General features: G+C 39.1%; 1 protein-coding gene across 4 annotated transcripts in view; it reads right to left on the reverse strand.

Annotated features, from left to right (window-relative positions):
* The window catches only part of ADCY2 (adenylate cyclase 2), a 216387-nt gene that overhangs the window by 187151 nt on the left and 9593 nt on the right, over window positions 1-19643 (reverse strand). For all 4 annotated transcript variants that reach the window (XM_035552763.2, XM_035552764.2, XM_035552766.2 and 1 more), the window contains exon 2: window positions 10471-10668. In XM_035552763.2, the coding sequence (XP_035408656.1) occupies window positions 10471-10668 (198 nt within the window). The remainder of the gene's footprint in view (window positions 1-10470; window positions 10669-19643) is intronic.

The raw sequence follows: 19643 nt of genomic DNA on the forward strand, positions 1-19643 counted from the left end.
GCTTTTAAAATCCTGTGACCGTGATGTAAAAGGCTAAGGTTTTCTACAATAAGGAAGCTGGAAGATGTGTCCTTCTCCCCAGTTTGGATCTCCCAAGCGGTTACTGGTTCTCTTTAGAAAGACCACTCCATTTGAAACCTGACAAAGTCCTTTTGCCTTCCCTGTTCTCAGCCATATCAATGGGTAAATCAGTCCCATACATTACCTGAAGAGAGAGCAAAATCGTAAGAGAGAAATACTTCTGGGATTGTCCCTCAGCAACACTGTTTTCTGAGAACTGACTATTATCTTGGTCCATTATTTTTCTCCTTCCTGTTTTTCTGGACAGCTTACTGCTGAATTAAGCCAATATAAACATAAAAGCTAGGTCCCAATAACCAAGCAACATACAGTGATTAGTACACAAAAGAAATTTCTTCGTCACATAGTAAAACAAAACAAAACAAAAAACTCTAAATGAACATGAATAACTTCTTGAAAGAACACCTGTCTTCTAGTTCTCAATAAATTTAAAATTTATAATTTATCTATCATTTACCTAATTTAAATTTTAGCTGGATTATACATAATTCTTTAAAAATGAAATCAAATACAATTGAAATAATACAATAGCAGATTTTTATGAATATATTTACTTGTATATATAAGATACTTATAAAATTTTATTCATACAGATTTTATAAATTAAGTTATTCATATGGATACATAAAACATATATAAACATACAGAAATATGAGATGTAAACATGTATCTCCTACAACTCATACTGAGTGACCCTTACTATATCAAAAATATTTCTACCCCATCTCCTGCTTTCATAAAATTCTACAGAGTGTTTAGAGGGTTTAGCCACACTGAAGAATCAGTTCTAAATGCTACCAGAAAACTTAAGATGTCTTCTGTGCTACAAAACCTTTCTGACATCTATCAGAATTAAGTACTGAAGACACAAAATTGACTTTAGTTCAGTTCTAAGACCAAGTTGTTTTTTTTTAATTTTAGGGTTATTAACTGGAAATAGATCACTACAGTAGGAATATTTGTTACTAATTAATGTATGACATATATTTCTCATACATATTTTATTTCCATTTCATTCCTGAACCTAACCATCCTTATTCACAGAGTTACTGGGATAGTGTCTGAAAAGTATGCTTAGCATCTTACTAGTCAACAAATTTGTAACAGCAAGCCAAACCATCTTCAAGTATTTGTTAATTTATTGTAAGCAATGTTTTCTACTACTTGGCTTGCACTATAGATTTGTATTTTTTTCAGATTTGTAAATTTGCAAGTGAAACTGAAACTGACTGAAATGTATCTCACAAACAGCATATTACAAACTGCAAGCACAAAGGGAGAAATTCTGCTACATGCCTCCTAACCTAATGGAGAAGTAATCCTCTGCCAATCCAGATTTGTTTGTTTACCACCATAGTTGTACCAAAAACTTCAAAAAAATAAACAGAAACAGGGAACACCATCAAACGAGTAAACTGAGATCTTATGCAGCTTATAAGAAACATTTTCACACCATCCATTTTATTTTTGTTCTGTAACATCTTGCAACCTTAATTATTACAGCATTAGAAAATTGCAAACAAACAGGTTTGAGACAAATGGTGAAAAATGACTAAAGGTCATTATCTGTGATGATGCACCCCTTCACTACCTAATGCACAAAAATAAAAGTGTACAGCAGCATATCCATGGCCAGGTACAGGGATAAGAATTGCCATGGCAGGCAGGTAATCAAAGTAAAATTGCTGACCAAAAGACTCACGCAGTGTCATGCCAAAACCTCCCCTCATAGAAGTCACGCAAATTGCCACATTTCTAAATGGAAAACAATTTCAATGAAAGTAAAAGGCTTGTATAGCTGCTCTAAATTATACTTAGCTAACAAGAAATTCTGTATAGCTTCTTTAACGGTTCTCCTGTAGCTCCATCATGCAAGTAATTGTTAACTACTGTGTGTATAAAATTATTAAAACGTTTATTTCCTAATGTCAAATCAATTATCAAGCACATAAGAAGCCTTATGAATGGCTTGAATTATTAATTTCTATTTGTCATTTGGTCTCGACTTCAGCAACATCAGAACAATGCGATGATACTTGAAATTTGAATTGCTTGGTTTCAGCACTCTTGGAAACATTAACAGATTTATTGATAAGTGTTCTTTCCCATCACAGAGGAAAAAGCTTGCCACATTCAATTTTGCATATTTATCTGAGACATATGTTTTTATTGTACTTCTACGGAGCTACGTTAATGCTTTCCTTAGCAAAATTGAATCACATGACTTGCACAGTAAACATCACAATGCACATAAGCTATGTAATAATCTTGATGAAATCTGCAATCAGCCTTTGTACTTAATTTTATGATTTGAGATGGAAAAATCACTAAAGGAAATGGAGTAAAGAAAAATAAACTAGCAGAAAACTAAGGTTTCATAAGGTTCTTCTGATAAAGGTGTAGGAAACATTCAGTCTCTTCTGGTTCATATTACATCAAACCTCTCTCATAAGACTTACAACAATTGCCTGAAGAGATCAGAAATATAGCTAGATTATTATACCCTGATATTATATTTTTTTAAGACTACTGCTCCAGAAGAACTCTGGAAGGATAAAAGACATTTAAATAATAAAAAACCATGAACTTTTATAACTCAGAAAATCCATCTCTTTAGTTTTGGTATGCATTTCAGGTACAACGTAAATCTTCATTTAGACTAGTTCACTAGTCCCCAGGATGTAAGTAATGTGTAGGACTGGGGGACTAAAACAATGCTCCTGGATCACTGGTCTACTTCCCTGCTACTGAATACACAGAATGACTCTTAAAAAAAGGACAGCATTCCACCGTAAAACCAATTAATTAGTTTAATGCTTATTATCCTGTCTGGAAAGCCACTCCACAAACTCATTGCTCTAGTGGCTAAGGGATTTATTCCAATTTCGAGCTTAAATTTCATTTCTGGCTGCTTGATGTGTGTGTGTGTGTGCTTGTGTGTAAACAGACCTTCAGTACCTTCTCCTCCAGCCTGGTGTTTACAACCAGAGATTATCTGTAGATGGCAGTCACACCACTCTCAGCGTTCTTCTGTTCTGCTCCTCTATACCCGAATCAAATCCTCTCACAAAACAGGCTCTCTCCTTTGTCCTGGTGATCTCACTTGCTTCATTTGTTGCAGTTTCAGTTTATCTTTTCACATGCAGGTGACCAGAAATATACATAGTGATCCAGGAGAGGTTTCATCAGTGCCTTATCTGGACATTTTGCCATTGTAACTGATTCTTTTATGGACGCATACCATAATGACTAAATGACCAACTAATGCGCCTCCTCTTGTCTTGCTTGTCCCTGCTCATTTTCTACTGATGATCTCTTGGCCTATAGCTGAAATTTCTACTGTTAGTTCCCAAATGCAGGCACCTAGCACTTTGTGTTATTAAATTTCATCTACTTGCTATTACTTCAGTCCTCAAGGTCATGCTGTTCTTCCCCTGTAACATCCTGATCCTCTGCGGTCTTAGGACTCTTAGCTGTGCCATCAACAACCTTCATTACAGCAGTGACATTCTGTTGCCCCACCACTGCCAAAAGCACTAATAAAGGCAATCATTCCCCAGAGAGCTCCCCAAGAAATTGAACCAGCAATATTCCTCGTGTCTGATGCTCTCTGAAGTCGCCCCAGCTGCCATCTCCGTTCGCCTATATTTACAGTTACTTTGATAACTCCCATCTCCTCTAGCTTTCCTTCTGGTTTACCATTTGGCACTAAAACAGATTTTATTTTATTATTTTATAAAACTGCTTTCCCTACTTAAAAAAGAAATCAGTTCTCTTTCCTCGAACATGCTGCCATCACATACCAAAGGTTAACAATGGCATATTAGTTATGCTAACAGGGTTTTTCAAAGGCTCCACACATGATTTTACTATATTAATCTACCATATTACTGATTTTAATGACAAGCTGGCAGGTCTTTAGTAGCTCAGCTTTTGCCTGTCTTATATACAGATATAGCCATACCAGACTTGACAAACACATTAAAATGTCTTGCTATTAAGCCTGTGCCTTCATATGTCTATAAAAAAAAAAAAAAAAAGAATATTAAGATAAAAATAATCTGTTCTTCTTCCTCTAATATCACTGCAGATAGGACTTGCAACTTGTGGATTCTGTGTTTCTTCCTTTTCTATCACACCTATTCCTAAAGCACAATTATTTTCACCTTTTCAAACAAACTACATGGTTTTCCTTATGTCCTTTTTCAGGTGACTATTAAACCATGCTCCTGTAAGATACAGTTCCTCACTCAGGATACTCATTCCTGATGGTCTGATTACCCTTGAGCTTGAAAAAGTGGCAAGCCTCCTCCTACTCCCGATCTTGAGCCCTCTGCATAGTTCACTTTAACTCATCCATGATTTCCTGAGCTGCAGGAACTTCATTGGCACCCATCCTGTTCTCCTTCTCAAACATCTAACTGTTCTGGCACTGCTTAACTGCACATTTTATTAGTAATTTACATCAGGGCCAACTTCAGATAATGAAGGTCCCAAGCAAGGTGTGGAAATGAGGCCCTAAGTAATTCGGTGCAAAAAAATGTTCTTTCTTTTCCATGAACACATCCAGCTTGCCACAGACACAGCTGTCTTGTGCAACTGGGAGTTCAGACCTGCCAAAGGCACACACACCTCTCCAGTTCTGCACCATTCGCTTTGCTCACCTCTAAACGCAACTCTACATCTTCCCTCAGAGGCACAGGTCCCACGTTGCCTCAGGAGCCCTCAGGCAGGCAGTGGCCCCACTGATATCCTCAGATGCCAAGAGAATATCAAAGAAAATGAGAATAATAATCATAGAATCATAGAATCATAAAGCCTGGAAAAGACCTCCAAGATCATCTAGTCCAACCGTCCCCCTACCACCAATGTCACCCACTAAACCATGTCCCTAAGCACCAGGTCCAACCCTTCATTGAACACCCCCAGGGATGGTGACTCCACCACTTCCCTGGGCAACCCGTTCCAATGCCTGACCACTCCTTCTGAGAAGAAATGTGTCCTAAACCTTCCCAGACACAACTTGTGGCCATTCTCTCTAGTCTCATCACTGGTTATCTGTGAGAAGAGGCCGACCCCCAGCTCCCCACACCTTCCTTTCAGGTAGCTGTAGAGAGCAATAAGGTCTCCTCTGAGCCTCCTCTTCTCCAGATTAAACAACCCCAGTTCCCTCAGGTGCTCCTCATAGGACTTGTGTTCCAGGCCCTTCACCAGCTTCGTAGCCCTTCTCTGGACACGCTCCATGGCCTCAATGTCCTTCTTGTAGTGAGGGGCCCAAAACTGAACACAGTACCAACAATGAAAATTTGGCCTGCACTTTGTACATCAGTGGAGTTCTGAGGCCTGAAATCAACCACTCCACAACACCTCCTCCATAACAACACTCCTAACAACTCCTATGAGCAGAGGCTAAGGACACTTGGCTTGTCTAGCTTGGAGAAAAGAAGGCCAAGAGGTGACCTCACTGCTCTCTACAGCTTCCTGAGGAGGGGAAGTGGAGAAGGAGGCGTCTGTCTCTTCTCCCTGGTCACCAATGACAGGAGGAGCAGGAACACCACAAAGCTGCACGAGGGGAGGGTCAGACTAGACATGAGGAAAAATTTCTTTACCATGAGGGCGGTCAAACACTGGAACAGGCTTCCTAGCGAGTTGGTTGATCACAGAATGGCTCAGGTTGGAAGGGACCTTAAAGATCATCTAGTTCCAACCCCCATGCTTGTCACTGTTGATGCCCCGTGCTTGTCCATGTACCAGAGGCATTTGGACAGTGACCTCAGTAATATGCTTTAACTTTTGGTTAGCCGTGAAGTAGTCAGGAAGTTGGACTACATGTTCTTTGAAGGTCCCATCCATCTGAAGTAAACCTACTCTATTCTATTCTATTCTATTCTATTCTAAACACACTAAAACAAAACAAAGAAGCCCTCTAGGTTCAGCTCAAAAAGTAGCATTTAGAATAAAATAGCCAAACATATATTCTAAACACATCGCTCCATGGATAATTTTTTTTTGGAAATCAGAAGTGTCAAATCCTGCTTGAAGTAATTTCTTTGCTGTAACTGAATATAGACATGGAGGAACACATCTGGTGCCTGGGCTGTGCATTTATAACTAAATAGAGTTGAATATCAAAATCCAGCAATGATAGAATTCATTAGACTAGCATAATGCTGTATAATTACCCTTTTTTTTTTTTACCATCCACTGTATGCCTTAAGAGCTCTTCTTACCCTTTGATATCAATGAGCTATGACATATTTACACACACCCCGTATAAAAGGCTGAGGAAGTATTAGGCATGTCAAAGGATGACACAGAAAGGCAACTGTTGTACAATAACTATACTGTCAATGAGACAAGAGGAAAGTAATTTAAATTCATCCTCTGGCATGTAACTTTACAGATAGGTACTGGATTTACATTTTTTTAGAAAGCAGAACCTTTCTTTTAAGTCCTAACACAACAAGATCACCCTTCCTCAGCTTGCCTGCTGTGCAATATTGGCTTTCCACCAAACACACCATCTACTGACGGTGGCACAGACCTTTCTAAACATCTTCCTGGGGTCTTTCTTCATTGAAACCATCCCCACACATTATCACTCACATCTTAAGATTTGGAAAGACCTGCCAGCAGGCAATAACTCTCTCACAGCTGTTACGTGACTTCCTTTGCTCTGCTTCTTTCCTACCAACCCCAGCTAGGTGCCCTGTGACTCCTGCCAGACCTCCTAGAGACAGCCCAGCCTCCCTCCATTGGGCTGTAATTCAGTCTCGTGTGTTTAGACTCTATCAAAATGCCCAAGTTCCCTGGGCCACCAGGATAAACCGGAGGCTCCACTTCCAAGTCTGGCACTCACAGACTGACAGCAGTAAGAGTGGGCTGCCACACTTACATAGTGACAGTTTGTCAGGTACCAAGGGCATTTGCCACCATTACCCTAATTTTTCCATGTAAGGCCACCCACTGCCTAGGTGGTACTCTCTCCATCTCTCTCTCACTGTGCTTGCTTCTCTTCACCATCCATAAAGAGGAGTGAGAGAGCTTGGTGCTAATTGAAGAGTTAAGTTAGTTGGTAAGGTTGATAATGCAACCATCCTGCAAATTGTCTCCGCTCGTGGATGGGTTCATGATTACTCCCATGCAGCTGAGTGCCAGCTACAGCCTTTGGATCAGGCTAAGCAGGCAATTAAGGAGCCAGTACAGGGCTTGCAGACAGGCCCCAGGGACGAAGCAAGAGTCTGCAGCCGCCCACTACCCCCTTCAAAATGCAGCCCGATCCACACCTGATAATGGCTTTCTCTCCAAAGCTGTAGCTGCAGCTGAACAAGAGACAAGGAAATGCAGACAGATAAAAGCGGTCTGCAGGGACAACAAAAGCAAGCTGAAACCAATTATGATTTGCACTTATTTCATACCAGCCCACAGGACTCTTAACGCAAAACAATGGCACTGACCGGCCGCCTCATTTTCAGTCCTTCATTGTTCATGAAAGTTATTTGAGCTATGTGCCTGCAGGCACAGGGGGAACTGCTCTGCATTAAATATATATTGAGTTCATAACTAAAATAGTCTCTCCAAAGTTGTATTTTCATTATAAACAAAAGCAGCAAAAGTTCACACCTGAGGTACCTTCAACAACAGAGAAAATTGGCATTTACCACTTAAAAACAGCCAAAAGGAACATTAAAATCATCAAGCCAAAAAAAACAAAGGATACAGGGTTGTCTTTTGAGTTAGGGGGGGAGGTTGTGCACAAATGAGAAAACAATACATTCTTTCTATAAACTATGGTATTCAGGAAATTTATCTTTCAGCAGTTACTAGTTTAAGAATATGGAATGTGGAATTAAGAAATTCCAGATTTTTAACAAGCTCAGGATTCAGAAGACATGAAAGATATGATGAAAAGATTATTTTTAAACTCTGCTAGGCCAGAACAAGTTAGGCTGTAGTTTGAAAAAAATGAAAGTAAAGCACCTGTTTAGTAAAAAATTGTACATGAACTGGTTCTTTTTATTATTATTTTAATCATTTTCCAATTAGTTACTTGACAAGGATATATTTGAAACAGAACTAATTTAAATTTTACTTCATATTTCTTTTCTTTCATAAAAAGCGTAAAGGAACAAGAAAAAGACTAATAAATCAAGAAAAATGTGTTTTAAATTCACAAAATGTAAAACTTTAAGAAAGAATCTGTCAGTAATCCCCAAGGAAGGATTTCTCAGATTTGCTTTTATATATAATTATAGGGAAGAACATTGATTACTGACCTACATAGTCCTGATTCAGAGCAATCAAAACACGAACATTACAGGAATACACAATGGTACTGTACTACTGGCTGGTTTTTTTTTTCATCAAACTGGGTATTACCCTGCTGTGTAAGATGTCACACTCCCAGAAAGATTTCCGTATTTCTGTAGGTTACTCTTAACTGACAGTAGGTAAAAGAATGCCTACAAAAGCAAACACCAAGACAGCACTGCTATTCAAAGGATGAAAAGTTATTCTGGGGCAGCGAACCGTCCCAGTGCAGGGAGCCCTGAGACATCTGACTTCTAGAAGTGGTCAAGGGCCACCCTGCCCCAGCACCTCTCCTGGCAGAGGATGAGCACATGGCACAGCCCAGCTAAGCCACGTATGGACAGCGGGGTCTGGGAGTACGGACAGTGCTGTCTGGAAGAGCCCTGCCTGCTCTCAGCACAGCGCAAGGCAAAGACAGGGGCTGCTGTGGGCAGATCAACCAACACTGCCCGCTCCCAGAGGTCCTCTTTCCAAGCGACTCTTGCATGCCAACCAAGGAACAGACCGAAACATCCGACTACTTGTGTCCTGGCAACCTGCTCGAGGACGATGCCTCTCCCAAGAGCTCTGCAGCCCTTACTGCTGCGGATGGCCAGCCAGGTCACTCCGGTGCTATGGGAATGCCTCTATTTCCCTAAGAAAGAAGCAGGGCAGGACAAACCACCTTGACTGCCTAAACACAACACCAAGACTGCAACTGCAGAATCCATTTTAGATCTCTTTCATGCCACATGCTTTTGAAAATCATTACCATCTCTCTCAAATAACAAAATGAAACTCTGTAGAATTTGCAATGAAAAGATAACATGGCTAATTAAATATATGCATCTAAGCTTGAAAGCTTGAAATATTCTAGCATGACATCCCACATCTGGAGATAAAAATAAATAAAACAACAAAGTAAGACCATGTGAAGTACCTAGACTTGATATCACAAAGATACAGGCACACCCATGGTGAAATCTGCATCTAGAGAAAAATATTGCATGTTCTAATTTTCTTTTAATCACATTCAAGTGTGGCCTGGTTCGGTAGTTCCAAATACTTTAAAAAAAAAAAAAAAAACAGATTCACAGATAATTAATCCCTGAAACTTCCAAGAAAAAGAAAATATAGAATCACTCACAGAGGTAAGGGCTCCTTAACTAATATTAACAACATACATCAGCAATTTAAATCACTTGAATCAAGGACTTCATAGGAACTAGTTGCATACTTAAAGTTCAGTATTTGCATAAGTCTCTGCAAGACCCAAATAACAAGTAAGAGAAATTGTTTCAGGTTTATCTTAAAGACCTAGAAGGCATCCCAGATAGCATACTGCAATTTAAAGGTTATACCAAACTGATGCTCAACACAGAATTTTCAGAGGACACATTTATATATTATACTATAGTTTTCTTGTATATATTATAGTTTTCTTCCACCCTATAAAGAGTTTTACAGTGAGTATTTCAGGAGCATTTCCATGTAGAGGGGAAAGGAAAAGGATAGAGCAGAATACAGAAGAATCTATCAGGAACAGCTCTGGATATTACACACCATTTATTAATATTTCAAAACTGCTGCTAATTAAGAGACAACTATACCTTTTCTTTGTCTTCTTCAATTTTTTTTTAAATGTTAAGGGTAATTCACTGTTTCTTTACTCATGTATTTCCCTAGATTGGAAACTCCCAATCCTTTTTCCTCATGCGTTGCAAGAGAACATCTTGAAGACTGCTAAATTGAGAGCAGTAACACCTTAAGCTGAAGATGGTCTTGAATAAAACTAGCACTTCCGACATGTTAATTGGTCACTAGAATCAAACATTCATTATACAAGGAAGTTGGTGACTGAAATCAAATGTTCATTATCCCAAGAAGCGTAAATTATAAATGTAAAATCCTCCATACCTTAAGTATACACATCTTTTTATCATTTATAAAACAGATGCTGGAAGTCTTAGCATGCAAACACTTGGTCACAAAAACATTTTATTAGATGTCCCACAAAAAATTAACGTTGATACTTTTGCATAGAATGGCTCTTGGAAATCTAGCCAGTGGAAGTAAAAGTAATAATAACAACAGTCTTACCTGGTCCCAGGGACAGATGATTCCTCCGAAACACATAAAGAGATATCCCATGGCAACCAGACATACCCAGACCACCAGCGAAAATATACGGAGCAGCTTCTTGAAGACAGGTTCTACGCAGACAAGGATAAATATAGCAAAAAAAATTGCTAGGGCTGTTGGAACAGTTATTAAAAATGCCACGTGGTCTTCAATTTCCTGGAAACAAAGGAAAATAAAAGGGAGTTAAAAACTGATGTACTTAAAGGTCAGACAAGGACAAGATACTCTTAACTGACTGCACACAGATCTCAGAAAGACATGATAATATGAATCAAATATCAAGTGATATGAATCAAAATAGGATTTCTTGCACTGTAAGAAGCTCTGATTTGAAGTACTGACTTCATAAACAACTATTAACCACCCTACTACTTCTTTTGCTGAATTAAGAAATATAGTAGTTGAAGCAGATTAAGAGAACTAACTCGCACGACAGTAATGTGCTAGGCCTGAAGGACTAAGCGAATTAAAATCTGCAGAAGCAGGATAGGCTCTCTGCTCCAGATTTCAAAAGATTTCTGTAGTCACTGTGGTTTGCAGGTGAAATTCCAGCATCTCCATTGAAGAATGCAGCTGTCAAAATGCTTCCCAAATCGACGCTGTGTTCCTAAGTCCACAACAGCCTTATTTTTCTGACAGTGATATCTACCAGGCACTATACATCTTGCTTCTGTTTGAAGCATTCATCTGTAAGGATGTGCTCTAGACTAAAATATGCACATTTTTCCTAGCAACTGCTTACTTTGAAATGTGTAAGCAACACACAGAGCAAGAACTAGAACCTAACTGGAAATGAGATTCAGAATAAACAAGAACTGAATTTATTTACAGAACTCACATAGTTACTACACTAATATTTTTAAATCATCTAGCGATAGACGCATTAACAAAGAATACATATTTATTTTTATATTACTATATTTGTTCAAAGGTATCCCTGGCTGAAGTAAAACAGCACTGTACCAAAGTTTGGTTGTACAATCTTCATTCGTTCAGGCAGCAGTTAGTAATTCTAACAGCAACTTGTGGAAGAAAAAAAAAAGATTGCAAAAGCAGACCCCAAATGACACTACTGTAACAGTAAAACCCTCCACGAATTCACACCACATGCAGAAAGGCTTCGTACCCACTTCTCATGCTGGTGAGATGTTTGGGACGATCTGAAGTACCCGTTTGATGGTTTTTAAGACATCTAAGCACAAAGAAGCAGCATTTCCTTTCCCCTAGTTTTGTAGTTGCTTTCTTAGTGCCTGATACATTTTACTTATTGGTGGTTTGCTTAAAGTTTTACTTAAAATATTTTTGATTTTTTTTCTTTCTTATTTGTGTACGAGAGGTTGAGCAAAACAAACAAACAAACAAAATAGTGTTTCAGCATTTATTTATTTTTCTTTCATACCTCAGTAAAAGACAAGTTACACTGCCTGCTGTCTGTCTATAGGGAGACACATGTGTTGCAGGAATCTTTCACCTCCTTCTCCTCAAACTCCTGGGCTTGTGCCTGTGAGTGCACATGTGCTGAGCACTTCCACGCTTGCTCACTGCCTCGGGCGTGTGTGCCCACTCCAAAGGAGCACGCCTACACCTTCACCTAGCAGAGCTTCAGAAGCCACAGATCCAGGCAAGCATGTAACTGAACCTCAACCCACAGACTCTGGACTTTGGCAGGCCAGCAGAGGCACTGATTGACTTTCTGCCAAGCTCATTAGCTGCTACGCCATGCAGCTTGCACCATTAGCCATCGGCCATATGGCTCCAAGACCAGGGCGAGCAGCGCCCTGGCTGCTGGAAAACCAGGGAAACGCCGCTATCAAAGCCTACGCCTGATCAGGCAGGCTGCAGGTTATCTCTCCTGTACCGTGCCTCACGTATCACTAAAAAGTCGAAGAGAAAGCCCGGCAGCACTTTTTAGAGCTAACGCTTTCTCACCTTTCAAACAACATGTTTAAGCTACCTTTCCTTTTTCTGTTTTTGACGGCAAGAACTAAGCTGCAGCAGCAGTTTTCCATAACCCACATTTTCCTTCTGCTTTCCATGCTCTGAAACCAGCCCTTGCAGTCACTTCAGAGAGCTGACAGAAGGCAGCTCATCTTTCAGTTGTCTTTATTCTTTCTTCCCTTTTAAATTTACAAAGTCACACATTTAACCAAGTATCACTGCAACTGATCAGGGTATAAGCAAAAGAATCAAGAAACTGTAAGTCATGATGCTAACTCTGAAATGCAAGCACTAAAATCTTCCAGATATTAAATGCACATACTAAGCACTCAGATGGTCTCAGTGAAAACAAACCCACGAGCTTAATGCTAGGCACAGAGCTAAGTGTTTGCATGAGCACAGAGCTGTCTGAAGTAAGGTGGATGTCATCCTGCATAGTAACAGACAAAATATCCAACCTAACTAGTAATAACAAGAGCTGCTGATTTATGTTGCTAAAGTCTGTGGGTTTTGTTCATCCCCATCTCTGAAGTTTGTTTCGGTAATTGTCATGGCAATGATTTAGTAACGTCACAACCAGTGTCAGCCCAGATTACATCAAAAGCATTTAACTTAAACCTTTGACTTCTGAACTTCCAGGTGGGATTGCAAAACTCCTGTGACACAGTCAGACTAATCTGACCCTTCACCTGTGGCAGGTCAGCACTGCATTCCTTGTATTGTCCATCACACAGTCAGGGTTGCAGCCCTGAAGAGGAATTCACAAGCTCCTGAAGGAAGCCAAGATTAAGAAAAAACAATCATTTTAATGAGGACAATTTGATATTTCATTGATAAAAATCATGCTACAAATATATATGGCATGAATAGCTGTATGCACTTAGACAATATTTTTCTCTATTTATGTAATATATGTATATACATTGCTTTCTAGGATGATCTTGCTTTGTAACAAGCAAACAATATTTAGATTTCAGTTTAGAGCATATGTACACACATACACTTAAATATTTATATATATGTGCTAACATTAGATCAATCTATCAAAATGTTTGCTCCAAATTAACAGCTAATCAGTCAAAAAAATATTTTTTTAAGTGTACACTGACCTCAACACTTAGCTGAGCCAGACATTTTGATCACTAAATGAAAACTTTTTTTCTAGTTTCTCCCCTTCTCATGTTGCCTACTGCAAAATTTTGCAGTTTTGTTTTGGTTTAAAAATATGCTGAAAAAAAGAATAGATCATAGTGTTTAAGTTCCTCATCACATGTAAATGAAAGAGATCACCCTGACTTCACCTAACTGAGCTGACTACAAAACCACCAGCTTCTGGTAGCCCAAGGTGCTTACATTTTACCATACGCTGTGCATCTAAAGTAAAAGATAGATTTAAAGACAGGATAGAGTATACTTTAGGTAAAGAAAATATGTATGAGAAAACAATTGTTATTACAACCTTAATCCTTTCCAGAAAGCCTTGATATATGTTAGGTTTAGGTCAACAGAGGCAGACTGTGTGATGCAGGATTTTGTTTTGGAAATAACTTCTAATAATATTTTTCTATTACTCCAGAGAAGCTAAATATTCATGAAATTATAACTTCAAGAGCAGGACATTTAAAGCCTGTAACTTCCAGATCAATATTTGCAATCATCACTGTGTTTAGCATGTTACAAGATGAAGTCAGGTGCAAAGACAAATCCTGAAGGTTAAACGTTTCATTTGCCTAACCATTTCCCAAGGACAGGAAAAAAAAAAACACTTTCCTTTTTTTTTTTTTTTTCATTTCTAGTCTCAGAAATTAAAATACACCAAAGGTAATGGAATTAAAGTATCAGCATGACACTTATGAACATAATGGCTAAACCTACGATACATGGATCTTGCCTGACAGCTCTATCTTCCTCAGTGTTTGCTATCTTGCTGTCTTTTAATTACTGAAGAAATTAAAAAGTCTACCCTTAGAAATTTTTCCAACCCCCATAAATTCATAAGAAGCACGTAACAATCTTGTTATGACCACTAAAATCTGAAGAATCACTTTCATTCATCTTTCCAAAAAACACCACCTTCTCTCATCCTCCATCCTTTTCCAGATAATGGTATGCCTTCTGTTCAATTTTAAACAGCAGAGCTGCTGTAGAGCAATTCACTGTTTTATATAAGCCACACGACTTGATAAAGTACTCCATAAAAATGAACAAACAAGCATTTAAAACACCAGTTTCAGCATAAAATCTTCTCCCATGGTCTCTCTCATTCTTTTGATACTTTCTCCTTTATTCTTTTCACCTAATGGAATTTGACAGCAGTCTACATACAGCAGGCACCTGCTGGGATATGAAATACCACATACTTGGTCAGAATTAACTCAAACCATTTTCTGTATTAAATCATTACTAAAATCACTTTTTGCTGAGATCAGTGAAACATTTTCTAAATGCAAAAAAAAGAGCAATGTTCTTCAAACACTAGAACTACCTGAGATTTCATACATATTGTCAAAATGCTGAGTTTAAAAAAACAAACAACAACAAAAAAAAAGTAGGCCTCAAAGATTATCTCACTGACCTCTTTACCAAAATAGAATATCTTCCTTTAAGCAGGGTGACTGAAAGAATCTGTTTAGTTACCTCTGTAGCACAAATTGGACATTTTTCCTGTAAAGCCTTTTCCAGGACTTGAGAGAAAGAGAGGTACAATGATTTTCAGAGGACGTGTCATCACCCTTCTCTTCATAGAAGTAGACAGCATTTCAGTTCTCAAGAAATAGTTCCCTACAAAGCTAAAATATGCAGAACTCTTCTGGCTACTTGTGACTCTTATCCCATGTTTTTATATGTTAGTGAACTTGCTTATGGCTGACTGCACTGGATGCCATCTGCTAGAGAGCTGGAAAAATCTCCTTTTTTTCTGGGAGGTGTTGTTCTCTGCTCCTGGCCAAAGAGCTGTACTACCTCATTTATAACTTCATCAGTTAGGGCAACTGAAAAGGTTTGGCTGGCCATCTCAGACTTTTTTTTCCATCAATTTCATCACCATCTTCCCTTCAGAAATGGCAGTGTCTTTAACGCCAGATGCCATTTCCACGACCACACGGTATTTTCTGGATCCACAGCTCAGAAAAACTCCTCTGCCTTTCGTGCCTACCATTTATCTTTCATAGCACAGCACTTTGCTTGTGCTTCTTGCTTAGCTGCCTGGTTAGAAGCTTTCTCATGTGCTTTTTTTTATTATTATTTTATTAATCTCTTATTGAGCTCTGTGCAGCATGTTCATGAACACTAGCAGCAAATTAATTGAACTGTACTTTTTAATCAAACTGTCCTGAAGCTCGTGTTGGCAAAGCTCTTGATTTTCACTACGGCCCTAAGTAACTGCATGCCTGAGACTTTTCCCTCTGATTCAGCGTTCCCTGTTCTGCTTGCTAGATCAATGGTAACAGCATCAGACCGAACATCCAGTTGTTGCATGGAGTCTGTTGTCTTGAGAAACTCACTTCTCTATTAATGAGTCTGACATGCAGCCTACACTTGCTGTTAGCACACGGGGATATTTGACTGCTCGCTTGTCAGCAGCTGGGCTGGCAGTCCACACACAGATCATGTAATTCTGACTGGCTTTTCAGATGCCAAGCTGCTCTGTGACTGTATATACAGCCAGCAAGAAGTAGTTCTGGATTTGTGACCAGTTTCTGGATCATTTTCTGTTTGTTAGTACATTGGGACATTACTGGTGCAGCAAGACTTCATTCAGATCCTCCAGGTGACATTTTGAGCATTTCCTCCAACTTCAAAATCATGAACAATGGGTACTATAAAATCTCCCCGTAAGAGAAGCTTGGCGTTTTGCACCAGTGCAGTAATGCTGCTGAAATCAACAGGAACGACTCTTTGACTTTACACTGTCTGTCCTAGTTAGCAGAGAGGCACTAATGGTGGTAACACAGTGACCCAGCACGTAGGTATTGTGAACACCCTCATGGCCACCTACGTGCTTGACTGCAGCACCGACAACTTTTTGCCAGTGGATCCCTCGTGAATTCAACTGCATATAGTCGTTGTTCTTCTCCCCTCTTACTCACTACAAAAGAATTGCATCCAAATTTTGCCAGGTTTGCCCAATAGTTACGAAGGAAGCTCACCTGCTTCAGTGTTGTAGCAATGATTGTCACAGAAATCGCAGAAATACCAGAGATCACAGACTTCTCTGCCTAATGCAAACATCAGACCTCACAGAAGGTTTGGGTGTGATCCTTGGAGGTGCTGAGGAACAGTCACAGGCCATGGGCTGTGCAAATAAGAGTAACATAAGGAAGGCTAGGAGAAAAGTCCTGAAGGCAAAATACTGGTTGCTAGTGGAGAAGCAGAGAACTATGGTGGCACTCTCATTAATGTTCCCAGAACAAGATAGGCTGACAAGCACGGGTACAATAAGCAGCTGAAATTGTATTAAAGAGGCAATTTGATGAAACCAGGGAAACTTTAGGCATAGGGAAGGAGCCTCTAGAAGGTAGCTGAACTTAATCTAAACCAGAAAAAAGTGATTTTGCTGGCACTTCAAAGGTCATAGGAAAACATTCAAACTGAAGAGGTTACGGGAACATAGTACATGGTTTAAGAGAAGCAGTAGTGTCACAGAGACCCGTAATTCTCAACTACAGGAAAGGACAGAAGTTGATTAAACTTACGCAGGAGGGAAATGGCAAAAAAAAAGCCATAACATGCAGACTCACTTTTTAAGAAGTTTGCAGAGAAATCAAACAGCCACATGAAGGTACACACATTTCTATACAAACACTAAAAGCCTAAGAAAGAAGATGGAAGAAATAAAATGTCTGTTGTTAAAATGACATTATTTATACAGTAGACTTACTGAAAACTTGGTGGAAAAAAGACCATCAGCAGAATATTGCTGTTCCAGGTAGAAACTACACAGAAAAGACAGAAAGCCATAATTCAGCAGGGACTGAAGGAGCTAAAACACAATAATCTAGGAGAATCAACCAATAGCATAAAGTCCCTACGAACCAAAATACTAGGCTGAACAGCAAAAGCTTATCAAAATAAATGACCTAGGGGACCGATAACCAAATCAGAATGGAAACTATATGAGGTTCTATGAAATGCAGAGATAAAGAAAGGCTGCCAAGGAAGAAAACGCAACAGGCAAAGGGATACTTCAGTGACTCCCAGCTAGACTGGCTAAGGATCACATCAGCAGACAGAAGCTGAGACTACTGTCCAGGTCTCTCATGGAAGAGCTGAAAAAAGCAATCAAACAAGCAAACCAAACCAAACCAAACCAAAACAAACCAAACCAAAAAACTCACAAAGAACACCACCCACATAAAGAAAAACACTCAATCTGATCTCAAGAGGTGGAAAGAACCTGGGTCATAAAATGTTACTGTTGAAGGGCTGCTTTATAACAATGAAGAGGCTTGTTAAGAACGTAAGAAAAAAAAAAAAAAAAAAAAAAAAACAGAGCCCAAACACTGAAACTGAAAGCAGGAGCTAGAATTTTAGATTAAAATCTTTGTAAATGGCTATAAAAAATCAGAGGTTCAGACCAAAACCTAATCATTTCTCCCAAATAACTTAAAAAGACCAAAACAAACCCAGAATGCCTCAACAGCCAAGCAGAGAAGCTTCTAAAAATTATCTTTTTTTTTTAAAAAAGGGGGGGGGGGATAAAAGAGATCATAAAATTTAGCAGGATTAATATAAAGACTTAACATTGTACTCCAAGAAAAGAGTTTGAGAAATTATTTTTAAGAGTGTAAAACAAGTAGTAAATTCTATTTGAAACTTAATTAGGAGTTGGAAGCCTGCTTGAAAGACTCTTAAAAGCAAACAGGTGATCCAGGTGTGAAAAAGAACAGAGAGATCAGGCTGTAGCAGATTCTGTTTTATTTGTATCTGTGTTCAGCATGGGGTAGTTCTCATTCCAGACTATTCTGTACAGGGGGAACACATCAGAGGATCCGTCTCAAACTAAAGTATCAGTGTGAAGTTTTAACAGAAAAAAGCAAGAACATGGAATGTTAAAAAAATAAAAGCAGCACAACCAGGTATGGTTCAAAAGAAAGGGTCAACTAGACTTACAGAAGAAAGAGCTGAAACTGTAAAAACATGTTTCCCCCACCCAAAAGTGCCAAGTATACTTCTGTACACAGAATAACAGGCTCTTGGTTGACTATTAACACTTAGAAATAGAGATATTTGGCATTTGTAATAGGCAGGCCTAAGGAAACATCACGGTGGTGCTCACCAGCAGTTAAAAAGCAACCCAAACTCCAGAACATTAGTAGAAGAATAAACAAGAGAGAACATCATAATGCCACCTCGGTGCACTATGAATGCCATCAACAATTCTGGTCCTACCACCACCACTTCTAAATGAATACAAAAGAACTAGAAAAGAGAGGTTTGCAAGGGTCAAAGCTACAGCACAGTGGCTAGATCAATATCTAATTAATGTTTGTTTGTAAGTTATCTTTTCTCTGCAAGGAACAAATGCAGCTGTTCATTGAAACACCTCTTTTGATTTTTAAAGGTAGTGACCATCCCAGAAGAACAGCGAATGTTGTTTGAGCACCCTGCATGCAAATGTGTAATCAAGAACATCCGTGATACGTCCACAGTATCATATGGCTTGGGGTACAGGACAGACACCGATCACTACCAGAAACATAATTATCAGAATCAGGGGCTGTGCGCTCATAAATTTCATATACATAAAGATGCCCTGTGCAAGTACTATGCACCCAACCTGCATGGTGGTGGCTTTTTTTAAAATGGCTTTGCCCATTTTATCACATTGGCACTTCTCTCTCTTGATTCATTTTCCATTGAGTTGTAACATCTCACCTTGTTAACTACACCATATACAATCTGTCAGTATTTACAATCATTTATTTAATGAGCTGGGGTTCAGAGGGCCCCCACGTTGTCAGGAAGCACGAACAGGACCATCACGCCTTTCAGCCATCTAGCCCCATCTCAATCTTCTCTCAGGCTGAGAATTACCAAAAGTTGCTTTCCACCTTAAGACATTTAACAGCCTATGAAAAACAGGATGGTCCAATCCCATTACTAGTGGCTACAGCCTGTGCACTTGTAAAATTATCCTACCCTATGACTCTGGCAGTCACAGAAGATAAACCGTGTAACCATGTCCCAGAGAG

Source organism: Cygnus atratus, chromosome 2 (assembly GCF_013377495.2).
Source record: "Cygnus atratus isolate AKBS03 ecotype Queensland, Australia chromosome 2, CAtr_DNAZoo_HiC_assembly, whole genome shotgun sequence".
NCBI lineage: Eukaryota > Metazoa > Chordata > Aves > Anseriformes > Anatidae > Cygnus > Cygnus atratus.